Source organism: Bos indicus, chromosome 13 (genome assembly GCF_029378745.1).
Source record: "Bos indicus isolate NIAB-ARS_2022 breed Sahiwal x Tharparkar chromosome 13, NIAB-ARS_B.indTharparkar_mat_pri_1.0, whole genome shotgun sequence".
Classification (NCBI taxonomy): domain Eukaryota; kingdom Metazoa; phylum Chordata; class Mammalia; order Artiodactyla; family Bovidae; genus Bos; species Bos indicus.
This window is the reverse complement of record NC_091772.1, coordinates 57,177,992-57,193,778: the sequence shown is the minus strand read 5'-3', so window position 1 is coordinate 57,193,778 and position 15,787 is coordinate 57,177,992. Positions and strand designations below refer to the sequence as shown.

At 42.4% G+C, this 15,787-nt stretch overlaps 1 protein-coding gene across 2 annotated transcripts in view; it reads left to right on the top strand.

The window, feature by feature from the left end:
- Positions 1 to 14,852, top strand: part of ZNF831 (zinc finger protein 831) — a 109,985-nt gene extending 95,133 nt beyond the window's left edge. For both annotated transcript variants that reach the window (XM_070801369.1, XM_070801368.1), the window contains exons 5-6: positions 8,792 to 8,952; positions 9,734 to 14,852. In XM_070801369.1, coding sequence (XP_070657470.1) covers positions 8,792 to 8,952; positions 9,734 to 10,570 — 998 coding nt within the window. In that variant the 3' untranslated portion in view covers positions 10,571 to 14,852. The remainder of the gene's footprint in view (positions 1 to 8,791; positions 8,953 to 9,733) is intronic.
- The last annotated feature ends 935 nt before the right edge of the window (positions 14,853 to 15,787 follow it).

Below are 15,787 nucleotides of genomic sequence, written 5' to 3'. Positions count from 1 at the left end.
AGCCTTCGCTGTCCTCCTCTGACAGGAGCTAATGACTTTCCTACATCTTTTCTCATTAGAATTAATAGAGAAGTATTCATTCTTTCCCTAAAGCTATTATTAATAGTTAAGTCGCCAAGCTCTGGAATTGCTGAAACAGAGTAATTTCTCCTTCCTTCCAAGGTGTAAATCTCAAGGAAAGATGAGAAGCCATCGTGAGTGTATCAGTTAGGTCCTGGGGAAGGGACCTTTGTAGACAATTGCATTTAGCAACAGGAAACTTTTAAAATAACGATACGGAGAGTGGATGGATTGCATTTAGTCTCAGCATTTAAAGTCTCAGGTGGCCATTTCTTTGATCATCTCTTTTCCTGACATGGTTTCATCATTCTATTTTCAATCTCCATTATAAAGTCACTCTCTTGTTGTCTGGACAGGATCCAACTGTTAACTTCAAGCACGATTTTAAACAGCAATTTCCACTAAACATAGTTTAGGTAAAGAATTTCTGTGCAGGAAGATTTCTTGTCCTGATTGCCTTTCATCAGAGGAATAGAAAAGAGATGAGAGCCACGAGGAAAGTGTTTCTGAATAAAAGATTCATTTGTGATTAGTTAGAGGCCAACTTTCCAAAGATTGCATTGGGATAGCACAAAAGTGCCCAAGGTTGCTCTGGATAAATACCTTTTCCTGGTTCTCTCTCTCCAGTCCCTGTCCATCTATGGAACTAGAATCGAGCACTACTTGCTCCCTATCACCCACGGCCCACCCACTTCTGATCATTTTCTGATTGGAATGAATGTCCCCAGCCTGTGCCTGCAAATAAATCTTCTTCCTTCCATCATTTTCAGCTGTACTTTTTTCTTCTCTGGAGTTCCTTACAAACAGAAATTGTAATAGAATGGCAGAAACGAATGGATTTGCTTGCAAAAAATTTTAGTTCAATCTGAGAGCCTTAAAACTATTGGTTGAATAACTACTTAAATGAATGATTCAGACTAGGTGGAGAGAAAACCAGCCCTAAACAGGTAGTGTGGGTTAACAGTTTTACAGCATGCATGGTTTTACTCCTGTTCATGGATACAGGTGGGGTCAGGACCCCCTTGTACCATCTTATCGCACCCTCTGCTTTTTCCTTCTAGCATTTGCTACACCTACTTGGTGATTTTTTTAATTGAAATTTTATATTTTGAAATATTTCTTCACATTCTTTTCCATTATGATTTGTTACAGGATATTGGATATAGTTCTCTGTGCTGCACAGTAGGCCCTTGTTGTTTATCTATCCTGTATATAATAGTTTGCAGCTGCTAATTGCAAACTCCCAATCCATCCATCCTCCGAGTCCCCCCACCCCCGCTTGGCAACCACAAGTCTGATCTCTGTCTGTGACTCTGTTTATGTTTTGTAGACAAATTCATTTGTGTCATATTTTAGATTCTGCATATATGTGATATCATATGGTATTTTTCTTTCTCTTTCTGACTGACTTCATTTAGTATGATAATCTCTAGGTCCATCCATGTTGCTGCATATGGCATTATTTTGTTCTTTTTTATGGCTGAGTAGTATTCCATTGTACATATATACCACATCATCTTTATCCGTTCATCTTTTGATGAACATTTAGGTTGCTTCCATGTCTTAGCTATTATAAACAGCTCTGCAATGAACTCTGCTTGGGGTGTATGTATCCTTTTGAACTATGGTTTTCTCTGGATATATATGCTCAGGAGTGGGATTGCTGGATCATATGGTAGCTCTACTTTTAGTTTTTTAAGGAACTTCCACAATGTTCTTCTGAGTGGCTGCACCAATTCATATTTCAACTGACAAGTGCAGACGGGTTCCCTTTTCTCCACATCTTTTCTAGCATTTGTTATTTGTAGATCATTTTTTGGTGTAATGATTTGCTGGCTGAATTTCTCTGCCATTAGACTGTCATTTCCATAAAGGTGTCTGCCTTGGTCACTGAATAAACTGCCTGTGTTCAGCACAGTTCCTGGCAGAGTGTTGACTGTGGTCAGTAATAAATATTTAGGCACAATTATATGGACTCATAAATAGCTCAAGAAATAGGGACTCAAGGACTTTCCTGGTGGTACAGTGGATAAGAATCCTCCTGCCAGTGCAGGGGACATGGGTTTGATCCCTGGTCTGGAAAGATTCCACATTCCACAGAGCAACTAAGCCTGTGAACCACAAGTACTGAGCCTTGGTGCTTACAGTTTGTGCTCTGCAACAAGAGAAGCCACCCCAAAAGGAGAAGTCACTTCAACAAAGAGTAGCCCTTGCTCACTGCAACTAGAGAAAGCCCAAGTGTAGCAGTGAGGACCCGGTGTAGCCAAAAATAAATATTTTTTCAAGTTTAAAAAGCAACAACAACACAAAACAAAAATATGGACTCAAAAAAATGTGCTCAACTAGTATTTGGATGAGCAAATAATTGCCCACATAGTGACTCCATTTAGAGCTCTGCCCAGCTTTCCTGAAGTAATCGCAAATTTTAAATGCTAGCCCATTGTGCATCTTTCAGTGGCAGGGATGCTTGTAAACAATTTCGTATCATATAAATTAGTAGTCTGGTGATTACTCCTGGGATCTTGTTGACACTTACAGTTTACTTAACGAGGCCCACGTGGAAGACTCCTTTTTACTCCTTTCTTATAATTCATCATCTTTGGACTCTAAATTCATGGAGGTTTGGGGTGGTTTGGGGCAACTGATGAAAAAGCATTGAATTTCTTACATTTCAAGATAATGATATTTGAGTAATATGTCTATTAGCATTTTAATATGGCCTCGCCATGACATAGCTGGCAGGAGGCTTGGCATTAAGGGTCTCACCAGTTAAGCTGTAAGTTTCATGGTGTCATTTCTTCATTCCATTTTCCTTCTAATTATTTACAGTTTCCTATTGCTGTTTTGAGATGGCTAAATTTAAATTTGTTGTCACACTAAGCAGTCTCTTCCTCTCTCCATGTGGTTCGGCAGTTATTTCTGAAAGTGAAAGTGAAGTCGCTCAGTCTTGTCCGACTCTTTGCGACCCCATGGACTGTAGCCTATTAGGCTCCTCCGTCCATGGGATTTTCCAGGCAAGAGTGCTGGAGTAGATTGCCATTTCCTTCTCCAGGGGATCTTCCTGACCCAGGAATCGAACCTGGGTCTTCCGCATTGCGGGCAGATGCTTTACCGTCTGAGCCACCAGGGAAGCATGTTATTTCTGAGGGAAATTATTAAACATGCAGCCGTTAATGGGGAGGGGAACAGAAGTGATGAGACATGAGTTCTCTAATAATAAGATGCTGATGATTGCATAAGAGCGGTTGAATCTGCAAAGATTGCCATAGGACATAGAAATCCACAATTTCTGAAGGTGTATGAAGTGATTCATAGAATGATGCCAGAACATAAACAGGACCCTGTTCTGTGCTTTAACATTGGACCTGGAAAGTTTTTGAAATGGGCCATCCATCTAAAAGCAAGGATGCTGTCCTTTCCCAAGAATCTCAATTCATTTAACACACTTTAGTGACATTATTTGGGCATTTTTCACAATGATTAAAGATAACTCTCTTTTCTCTGTAAGACTGTAGGTCACAAGCAAATTAAATCAATGGATTTTCTCCTCTCGCTTTCTCTGATGAGTCAGAAGTTATTGGTCAAAGGCACACATGGCCTTTTCGTTAAGCTTAAAAACCCAAACAACCTGCTGAGAAGATGCTTGACCAATCTGATTATTTTCTCTATACTAATTGGTTTTCACTCTTCATTGAATTGAATGAATTGCCTGATGGTTTTGTCACTGTAAGGGCACGGCTTAATCCACTTAGAGTGAGGCGCGTGGGCCTGGGACTCTAGAAACGTCTTTCATCATTATTGTCTTTGGGTGGTTTTTCATAGATGAGAATGAAAATGATCTCAAGTCTATGTTCTCCATTTCTCTCCCCACTGCCCTAGACATGCCATCCCCCCAGTCCCCTAGATGACCCTGGGAACCTTGTAACTGGTTTTCCCACCGCAATGCCCTCTCCTCTAATTCAGTCTCTGTATAGTAACCATGTGCATCTTTAGAGGATGTAGACTTCTTGATGGAAACACTGGTTTCTTCACAATGAATGGTGAATAAAATCTAATCCTTTCCCAGGGCTTCTTGCATCCTACAAGACCTGAGCCCCCTGCTCTCCACTGTGCTTCCAGCAAAGCCTCCTTCCACTGGGTCCATCCTCTGAGCTCCATCCCACTGCAGGTCCCCTGCCTCTGTTTCTCTTTCGTCTGGAATGGCCTTTGAGGGCTGCTGGTTCTTCCTGATCCTGAAGATCTCATTTCAGGTGGCACCTTATCAGAGATACCTTCTTCTACTAGGCAAGCCAGTTAACTGTCCCACCCCAGTTACTCTCTGTAATCTGCCCCTTGGATACTGCTACTCTCTATAATACTCTGTTTATTATCACTCTCAGTATCGTTCTCCCTTCCCTGTTTACTGCATCTCTGTCATAGCCTCCTCTGTATTGGTCCTCCCTGGAGTAGTCACCCCTCATTTCTTTCCTTCTTGACCCCCATCACAACCTCAATTATCTTACATGCCTCTGTTTCTCTTCCTTGTTGGAGCAAAGTCTCATAAGAACCAGGGCATCTTGGTCTTGTTCTCTGATTCCTTAGGGTTGAACATGGTGCCTGGTTCCTTGGAGGAGCCCAAAACATGTTTGTTGAGTGGATGAATGAAATACCAAAATCCTGGTGCTATGTCTTTAGATGACTGTGGTATTGTGGTGCTCAAGTAAAGATTGTATTAAAGGGAAAATTACAATTTCCTTTGCCAAATCATTGCAACTTGGATAGATGTTTAAGCTGATTTGCTCAAGATTAGTGCGTTCAGGTCATCTTGTGACCTGTCCCGGAGGTATAAAAAGTGGATCTGTTCCTTTGGGTTCAAGATGGAGGAGAGAGCATGTTCACTTTCTTCCACTTTCCCCTAAAAACCCAGAAATTAGTGAGGAATGTGTTTAGAATGTCCAGGCCTATGGGCACTAGGTAACCAGAGAAGAAATAGTGCCATGGTTGTGGGAATTAGAATGCAGAGGCTGAATGGTCACTGAGTAGCAGACCCAAGCGAACTTCATCCTGATTTAACAGTGGTCAAGTCAAGAATATTAAGAAATTCATGGTACCAGGTGGGACTGAAAACAGGAGTGTTGGTTGACCACTCCCCACCCCGCGGAAACCTCCACCCCACCACTGATTCTCAGATCCTGGTCACATCCTTCATTTTCACTCCCAAATAATGCTTGGGGCTTAGTCTCTGGAGACCCTACAAAATGCTGGGGAGCAAGAGGACTAGGTTGAAAACAGAGGGTTTAACCAAAGGTTGGCACTGGATGCTGAGCCCCTCCCTGCCCAATCCCAATTCGGACTACAGAATGCTGACACCTGCCTTACAATTTCCAGGCAGGACATCAGAGAACTCCTTCTGCAAAAGTCAACTAGCCTGTGTGGAGACCCAAAGTGGATGACTTCAGGGTTTTCCACGTCAACAAGGCGACAAGATAACCCTGCAGGGAGGTCCACGATGGACACTTTACATTTGTAGAGTTTCTAACCAGCTTTTCAGTACCTCTTTCTAAAACATGGGCAGATAGATTGCTGGATATCTCAGGGAAGCCTTTAAATATGAAAGAGATAAAAGCAAACAGAAACAAAGGAACCTAGAAGATAGACAGTGTAGGGACAGGCAAGTTTCAGCAATGACAGCAATGGCAACATCTTGCCTGAGACAGGTGAGAAGATGCTGGAGCCATGAAGTAGTAACAGGATGCTATAAAGAAGGGACAATAATAATAATTAATATTAACTATTATTATTAATCATTGGAATAATTAATAATCTTGAAATAATTATTCCAAGAGTGGGCTCTTGGAAATTAAAAACATGATACAGACATATCAATCCTACCTTTAAGGAAGACTGATGCTGAAGCTGAAGCTCCACTACTTTGGCCACTTGATGTGAAGAGCCAGCTCATTGGAAAAGACTCTGGTGCTGGGAAAGATTGAGGGCAAGAGGAGAGGGTGGCGACAGAGGATGAGATGGTTGGATGGCGTCACTGACTCGATGGACATGAGTTTGAGCAAACTCTGGGAGATAGTGAAGGACAGGGAGGCCTGGCATGCTGCAGTCTGTGGGATTACAAATAATCAGACATGACTCAGCAGCTGAGCAACAACAACAGACATAGACACTTGTAAGTTGGAATAGAAAGTTGAAGGAATTCCCCCAAAAGAAAAGAAAAAGAAAAAGAAAATAGGAAAGAAAAGAAAAATAGAGGGTTAACTCAAGAGGTCTAATAACCTAGTAAGAGCAGTTCTAGCTAAGAAAGAAAAAACATAAGGAAAAAATATATCAAAGAAATAATATATTTTTGTAAAACATAAAGACATGGTTCAGATTGAAAGGACCCATTGAAAGTGTACAGACAACGAATGGAAATAGATGCAGGACCATAGTGATACTCTCGTAAAAAGGAGCTTAGGAGTTTCCAGAGAGAAAAACAAAACGGTTTCCTCCAAAGGATTGGGAACAGTAAATCATGTTGGCTCCAGACTTCTCAACAGCTAGAGCTCTGTGGAGCCACATCTTCAGTTCTGAAGGAAGATGAATTTTAATTCAGATAGCTATCAGACAAGCCGCTAGTAAAAGTCTAAAGAATTTTATTTCACCCTTTCTCATGAAATTGCCGGAAGTTTTGCATTAGGAAAGAACACAAAGAGAGAAAACCCAGGAAAAAGAAGTATGTGTGTGTCTGTGTGTGTGGGGGGGGTGTGTGTGTCCAGGAACCAGAGGTGAAAAAAACTGTTAGGATGGAGGTGTAGGGAGATGCACTGGCTCAGCCCCACTTTGGGCCTAGTGAGCAGTGGTCCACTGGGAACAGGTCAGAAAGTTCTGAGTGAGATGTTTCCAAGGCAATGAAATGAATGAATAAAATGAAATAAAAGACAATTGGGAAGGAAATGGGAGGTGGTTTTGGTAATAAATTCGTGCAAAAAACTAGGCAGAAGAAGAAGACAAAATAATGATTAATTTCAGGAAAAACAGTGTTGGCCAGAAAGGCAATGTAATCACAGTACACCATCTGACTTGGTGGTGAAAAGCATGTTCCTGAACATAATGATGTAAACATTGCATATCCCCAACAAAATCTTGACAGCATAGTCATATAACATATAACTGAAGAGAGGAGAGAGGGGAGGGATGTGTGCCCACGGGTGGGGGTAATGAGGCTTGTGGATGAGGGTTCTAAACCCGCCTCTCCCCTCATGATATCATCAGCTGTTCTCCAAAGTGGAAAAGGGGAATCTAAAGTAATGCTACATGCTTGTCCTTAGGAGAAAAGGAGATAAACATGAAAGGAATCCCAAGTGGGAAAAAATGAGTGGGTGGGCTGTTTTTCTTAAGTAGAAAGACAACTTAAAAAAAAAAAAAACAAAAAAAAAAACAAAAAAAAAAAAAAAAAAAAAAAAAAACAAACCCTGTGCGTGTGTAATGTTAATCAAAATAAAAGCAGATTTAAAAGTAGATTGACAAGGGGGGAGTGGGTGGGGGAAGGAAGGACTGGAAGTTTGGGATTAGCAGGTGTAAACTACAAGGTCGTACTGTAGAGCACATGGAGCTCTACTACACTCAATATCCTATGATAAACTATAATGGAAAAGAATATAAAAAAGAACGTCTATATATGGCTAGGGCTTCCCAGGTGGCTCAGTGGTAAAGAACCCGCCTGCCAATGCAGGAGACATAAGAGACGCAAGTTTGATGCTTGGGTCAGGAAGATCCCCTGGAGGAGGGCATGGCAACCCACTCCAGTATTCTTGCCTGGAGAATCCCATGGGCAGAGGAGCCTGGCCGGCTATGGGCCATAGGGTTGCAGAGAGCCGAACATGACTGAAGTGACTTAGCACGATACATGTATAACTGGGTCACTTTGCTGTACAGCAGAGATTGGCACAAAATTGTAAATCAGCTATGCTGTTGTTGTTCAGTCACCTAGTCACATCCGACTCTTTGCGACCCCATGGACTGCAGCACACAAAGTTTTTTTAAAGTTCATAAACTGAAAAGTGGTTTAAACCCTTTTCTCTGGCAACACAGTCCTTATAGAATGCTTTTCCGCTCTGCTCTCATGATGGGATCTACATGCTCTGAAGTTCCATGATCCTTCTGACCTATATCCCAGGCCAAAATGATAAGATGGAAGAGAGAGTAAGGTTCCCTTGAAAGGGAGATGATATTTGGTGGGGACCGTCAAGACCATGTCTTTGTCGCCCCTCTTCCCACACTCATCACAAAAACCACCACAAAACAACAGCAACACAAAAACCCATCACCCTCCTGCTGTCAGTGCTCTGATGGAGATCAAGACATCCAACATAACAGGGAAATTTCCTTTCTCAATATTTCTACTCTGGCCTCAGTTGAATGACCACAGAATTCAAGCCAATCCAAAATTAACCAATGTGGCAAGGAAGATGACTCTAATGAAAAAAAAAAAAAAGATCCATATGAAATATTTATTAAAATCTGTAATCAAAGGATTTTTCTACCTTAGGAATTGGTTTTTCCATCTCTCTCCTTAGCAGAAGTGGAGACATTTTATTTACAATGTGAACTGATTCAAGGTAAATCGAGTTGGTGGACATCCCATGTAGGACGCAGTTGATGAGCTCGGAGCTGGTATCGAAGACATAGGTCAACCCCTGGGAAGTGGCTATTGGCTGATTTTATAATTTCAGGTGTGTCTCTGTGTGCCCCCCTTCAGGTGTGAATCCGTCAGGGGAGCCCTCTTGTGTCACCTCAGAATCATCTGTTTGCATTGAGAACAGAGAGCAGGAGGAAGAGGAGAGCGGACACGTCTCCAGGAGTTTCTGTCCTAACACAAGCTTAAGAACCATCGGGGACACAGACAGACCGATCGCAAAGGTGGGAATTGTGATTTCGAGTTGTCTGTACCCATCTGTGGTCCGGATTTATGCCTCTCTTTTCCTTGTTAGTGTCCAGTGTGGCGGAACTCACTCAGGACACCTAGAGAAGTTTCCTGGCATAAAAAGCCCCTCGAGGCAGATGCCTCAAACATGGTGCTGAATGAGTGGACGGTGAACCATTGGGATGATCTCAGAGTTGGTTAAAAAAAAAATCCCAAGTCCCTTTATAATTCATACTTGAATAAAGATGCTTCCCAGTTGGTGGCGGTGGTAAAGAACCCACCTGCCAATGCAGGAGATGCAGGTTTGATCCCTGGATCAGGAAGATCCCCTGGAGGAGGAAATGGCAAACCACTCGTTTTCTTGCCTGGAGAATCCCCCAAAACAGAGGAGTCCGGTGGGCTACAGTCAGGGGGTCGCAAAGAGTCGGACAGGACTGAGCATACACACACACCGAGTAGCACACATTAAGTAATGATCTAAAACTGGATGCTCAGAGCTGGTTGGATAACTGAGTGATTGAGTTTTCTTAAATCCAGATAAAAATACAGAGCAGTCTCAGTAGCTTATTGTGTGTCAACAGGGAACTCTCCTAGAGTTAATGCATCTATTAGTTATTAATGGAAACTGAGGAGAACATTGTATCGAGGTTCACACTTGGTAAAGAATCAGGACCTCCAGACCTTGTTCTCAATGAGGACCACATCTCTGACCACAAGTTTTTTGATACCAATTAACTTTTTTTCCCTCCATTTATTTTCCTTTGCACTTTGTTGCAGGAGATTTCATCTGCTGGCGAGCATGGGGCTGGTTGTCCTCTAATCACGGCTGTGGGGTCAGGTTTATCTCTGCCATCTGACTCCTTGGGGGCTAATGACAGCCTTCCAGCCCACAGCAAAGGTCTCGACGTGGGATCATTGGAGACTCACCTGCTGCCGTCCCAGCAGCACATCTCAACAGACCCTACACCATGCGTTTTCTCAGATGCTCAAGAGCCTTCTTCCTTTGTGTCCAAAGGAACCTCTCTCGGCCATGACCTTGCTACCTCTGCAGCTGCCTTCTGTCCTTCCCTGGGGGCAAGAGCAGGCCACACAACCCTGGGAATTCACAGTGTGGAACCGCAAGACCACAGCCAGGGTGAAGAGGAGACTCTCGCACAAAGCTCTCCAGACAGAAAAACGATAGAAGAGGGTGTGTCCCCAAACCTTTTGCCAGGGAAGCCTTCATCTGGGCAGAGAATTTCAGGTTCAGTTACACCAGGGTCCACTGGAAAAATTCATCTTGAAATACCAGCTTTAGGACCAGCTTCAGCTAGTTCACACCAAGAGGAAGGGAAACACAAGTCATGTTTTCCTTCTGGGGGGCAATGTGGGTGTAGGGAAGGACTGGTCCCCTGCCCTCTGGTAGGACCTGACAGTGTGAAATGTCAAGGAACTGGATTCATGGCTCTAAAGGATGATGCCGTCCCTTCTAACCCAGGGCTGCCCACGGAGGTCCCTGCAGCCTCTTTGAAAACCCTCAGGAAGAGAAGTTTGGAAGGAATGAGAAAGCAAACTCGTGTGGAGTCCAGCGACACCAGCAGCGATGATGAAGATCGGTTAGTGATAGAAATCTGACGCTTCCAGAGAAAGATGGTGTCTGTCGTCAAAGATGGTTGATACTTTGCAGTCGATGCCATCAAGTGGGCGGCAGAAATGAACTCTATTCATGAAGCCCCTGCAGAGAGGAAAGCCATCTGGGGTTCTTTCTAAGATGTCCCCAACCCACTCTGAAACCCAAGCTCAGCCTCACTCCTCCCCAGATGCCCTGCTCACAAGGTGCCAGCAGGGCAAAGGTGGCAGTGAAACAAAGTGTAAGCAGGGTTGACCTGCATGAGGACTGTGGCTTGACTCCTAGCTGCGTCCTCTGCTTTGGTTCCTCACTGCCTTACCCAGGAAACTGGCATTGACCCAGACAGCCACAATTGACTTGCTTCTGAACCAGGGTCAAGGTGACAGGTCTCCTCCATCAGTGAGCTTGGGGTTGGCTTCAGAGAGGGTAATGGTACTTGGGAAAGTTGGGGGAGCCTGCAAAGGAGCTGGGCAGTGAGATACTTCTGTTCATTCTGGATTCCTCCCAAAACTGAAGTTTGGGCTTAGTAATTTGCCTCCTTAGTGGAAGCTGTAAATACACTTCAAAATGCCTATGATCTGATGAAATACTGAGTGTCTCTCAATGTTGCACACATGGTCAATGCTTACGTGTGATTCAATGACACAGCATGTTTCGCTTGTATTCCTGGTGCCTTTTCTGTGGAGACCTCTGGAACCCGTGGTTTTTCCAGCTCTTGCAAAAGGAACATTGTGTTAAAAGTTGATAGAACAGTCTCTGTAATGAGTCATTTTTGAGGGGGAAAATTCACTTGTTTTCCTCCAATTCTCTCTGTCATATTGTGCTCTGAGCAATTTCAATTAGAGGGTTACATTTTAGTAATCTCTGCAGCTTAAACTGATGCCTGCTCATCGTGATGGGAGCCTTTCAGATTTCCTCCAGAAGCTTCAAGGTTACAAAACTAATTGGAGTTTTGACGCTGTTTTACATCTTGGTAATTTTATTTTGGGGGCTTGGTGTTACTTTGCTGTCAAATTAAATCAGCCTCTGTATTGTGCAAGTCAGAACAGCACAGAGAAAATTCCCCAGGATTCCAAGCCCATGCACCGCTGTGCAGAAGAAAATAGCTGATATACGTCAGTGGTGAGCAAAGCCTCCAAGTTACCACGCTCTTCTCCTCTTTAAATGGGAGAGGAGAAACTTCAGGAGATCCACACTGCTGCATTTCAATAAAATTTTATACTTGCTTTTGGTATGATTTTGTACCATTTGGAATTTATAGCCCAGCTCTTTTGGCTTCACTTTGATGTAAGGATGTTCCTACGACATAGTTCAAACGCAACGCAAAACATCTCGCACGGTATGAAGATGCTTTAATACGTCCTTGTCTGTGATGAAGGACGGTCAGATTTCAAGAGTCTTCAAGTGAAGTTTCCAATTTAAGGGTTGTTTATACAGAAACTCTGTGGTAGGGTCAGCTTCTCCCAGTGACTTAGCTTATGTCTGTGGTCATTTCAGATGTGCTTCGACATAACCTAGTGATTTCAAGTCCAGTCAAGGAAAACATAAGAAGGAGGCTAGGCGTTTGCTTCCTGTACTTTCTAAACCAAACAAAAGTGATATAATTATCTACCCTTTGATTTATCCTTGCCACTATAGTGAGAAGTCTAGCAAAGTGTTCTGAGTCCTGAAGGAAGAGGGAGAGAAGGCCTGACCTTGTGCAGAGCTGGCTAGGGAATCTTGGTGAAGACTTACGCCCTTTCGGCACCTTTTTCTCCTTCTGGGAAGGAGAGAGTATGACTAGATGCACTGAATGCTGCTCTGGGCCCCGATTCTCATGAGCGTGGCTTGGAGGAGGGCCTCATGAGGAGTAGTCTTGCACCCAAGAAGTTTGGGAGGGGGATGTGGGGAACTAAACCCAATTATTATTTTTTTGAAGAATGTGGACTCAGGGAAGCTCTTCTAATTTTTTCCCCAGAGTTCCAGGTTTAGGGGGGTGCAGTCAACCCATTTCTAAATGGTGGCTTATGATGTAAAAATTAGAAGCAAAGACAGAACACTACTGTGTAGGAGGAAGCCAGCATATCTGTAGGATGAGCTAGTTACTTTGTCTTGGGAGGCACTGGTCAGGGGGGAAGACTATGGTCTAGACCCTTCTTTCCCGGGTGGTTGCTGAGCTGCTGGCTGCATCACTGTACTGAGGTCAGTACATCACAGCTCCCAGTAGCACGACCTCAGGAGAATCAGGTGGGAGCTCGATCCTTCTGCAACCCATCATTGCTGGCTGCCACATCCCAAGCTCCATCAAACATGGCAGAATGCTGATTCCATCGCTAACTCTCTGTGCCTCTCATACAAAGGTGAGCAGGTCACCGATTTTCTTCTCTCCGATGGTCCTTTAAGCTAGTTGGTGGCAATGTTTACAAGTGTACCTTACTTCATATCAACATGAATTTGTGAAAAGCTGTATTTGAATGGATTAAAAAAAATTAAAAAATGTAGTTTGAATGACCCTAGAGGACTTGGCTCTTGAAAATCATCCCAAGGTAAATATTTTTTTAATGAAAAATTCTTTTATAAAGCAACAGACAATCTCTGATTTTATAAGTCTTAATTTTCTCAAGTTCTTAAGGATTTTCTTAAAGTGAACTGCAACTATAGGGGTACATTTTAAGGATATTATTGGTGAACTATAACCCAGTTAGGGTTATCAAAAATAAAATTTCAGGATTATTGATTGGTCATTGCTGCTATGACTGTACAAGTGTGTGCTGTGGAATGGTTAAGGGAAAGCAAATTTATTTTAGAACAGGGCAAAATGGAGTCTAAAAATCAGGGATTCCCCTTTCTTCCCAGTGCTGTTAATTTCATTGTAGCTTGAGGTAAGGGTCTTAACCAATGGGTGTCTCAGCTTCTCCCACAGAGAATAACTCCCAGGATGCTGTCATAGACAAAGATAAAGTGCACTTGGAATTCTTTCCTATTCTCTTGGAGTGAGGTATACAAATGCCATGAACTGTGATACTCAAGACACCACCAAGTGTGCCCCTCCAGCTGTACCTACACCCAGCCAGATCTCACTTGTTGACAATGCATAGAGAAAAGAGGTTTCACACTCCCCCGCTCTTGGCAAACTATACTGTTAAGTGGCTCTTAATGCCATGTGCTTTTTGATGGACAACCTGAATCTTCCTTGATGTAAGGCATGATGGAGACAACTCATGCCTCCTTGTTGTAAGACTTGATAGAGACAACTCATGCCTCATGATAGAGACAACTCATGGCCTTTGAGATTCGGGACCAAGCTAATACCCCTCATTTCACAACCCAGGAGAACTTATGGTTCCTCTTCCAAGAGGCTTAAAAAAAAAAAAAAAAAAGACAGGGGATTGGTGCTTCTGTGTTCGAATCAAAACCCTGTCAACAGCATGATGGGTAACTAAGGGCAAGTTAAACTTCCCTCTCCTGAAATCCCTCCTCTAGAGCTCAGATGAGGAGTGTGGCTTTGTACAATCGCATTGTGACCACAGATCTTGCCATGACAGATGAATGATTTCTGTCTCATGCCAAACTGTATTTCCTTGCATTTACATTCATTACTTAGAATGACCACATTATTCATTTTTTCTCCCAGCATAGAAATTTGCATTTTGCACAAAAATCTGCCTGGTGCAGCAGATTTTGTAGTTATGGAAGCTGTCATCATTATCGGAATGTACCGCTGCTCAAATCTCCAGACATAATTTAATCTGGTGAGGAAAAAAAAATGAGCTGCCTGGCTCTATGGAGGTCATATTTCTACAGCCATGGCAAACAGGGCTTGCTTATTTCTTCTCACTTCAATTGTAACTCCAGAACGCTTGCGAGGGAGACTCTTTGGCATTTGAAACACTACATTTCTCAATCTGTAAGCACAGCCTTTTGCTCTTCTTTCCCAGATACTCATTAAACCTAGATGTCAGGACCCAAGAAATCCTATGCGCTAGATCTGTACCCTGTACAATCCTTTTCATCCATGCTTTGTATGTTTGTGGGGATACACATAATTCAATCTGAAGTATAGGATGTTGAGTGTATTACTTTACCACTGAAAGAAAAAAGAGCCAGGGAAAATAATCAGCTTCTGTCATTTGGAGCCCTAGAGGATGACTCAGTACTTATATATGCAGCCAACTCTTTAGAACTTACTACACTATCCGTTGTTCAGAATCAAGAAGCTGTTGGCTTCTTGGTTGGTTGTTTAATGTATTTCCTTCTTTATATGGTTAAATTATTTTGTTTTGATAAAAATAAAACTGAAAATAAAAATGTCTTGTTTGATTTGTTAACATTTTAACTCAAACTACCACCAAAAATATATCCTAGATAAGTTGGATATCTGAATATTCCTGAAAAGTTGACCAGACATTTCATCCGCCATATTGGTATCCCATTCCACTCAATGAAAGAATTGGGTAATGGCAAATTATCACATTTTCTTGTGTTGCTCTTTTACCCCATGTGTCCCTTCTGTCATTGTCTGCCATATTTCAAGGCTCGTAACTTAGAAATGTGGTTTTAAATGTAGCTAGACTTTAAGGCCACATGAGGGCACTATCCACAGTGCAATAATCCCAAACTTTTCCCTGTGGAATTGATGTTACTTGGATATTTAATACTATTCATTAACTGAGAAAACATCCTTATTTCAAAAACAATGCCTCCTTATGAGTATAAATCATGTACTCTTGGCAAGAATAGTAGACTTATTTTTACATACCAACACAGTATTCTTTGTCTATACCTCCTGGAGCCATTTGAAGTCAACGGAGACATAATGCATTGGGAGAAAAAGTGTGAATGGAAACACGGGAAGAGCAGATATACTGACTGATGGATTTTCATAGTCTTTTTTTTGCTAACTCATCAAACGCTTATAGTCATAAATTGATCTATTCTTTCCAAACTTCCATCATTTGAGAACCATCTTACTGCTTTTTGCCGTATTTGTCCACACGTGGGTACATTCTTTATTTAATACTTTTATTTAAATCATCTCTGTTTAAAGAAGCTACTCTTTTTGTAAATTATAGTATCTGTGAAATCTCAGCCTTAATTTGGTAGTTGTGTGTATTTTCCAATGTGAATTAAAAGTATTAAGATTGATCATCGCATACCAGTTAAATATCATCTCTGTACTACCCAGGATAACCCCTCCCACACACACACTCTGCGGGGAAACATGGAACTAATCTAACAGATAC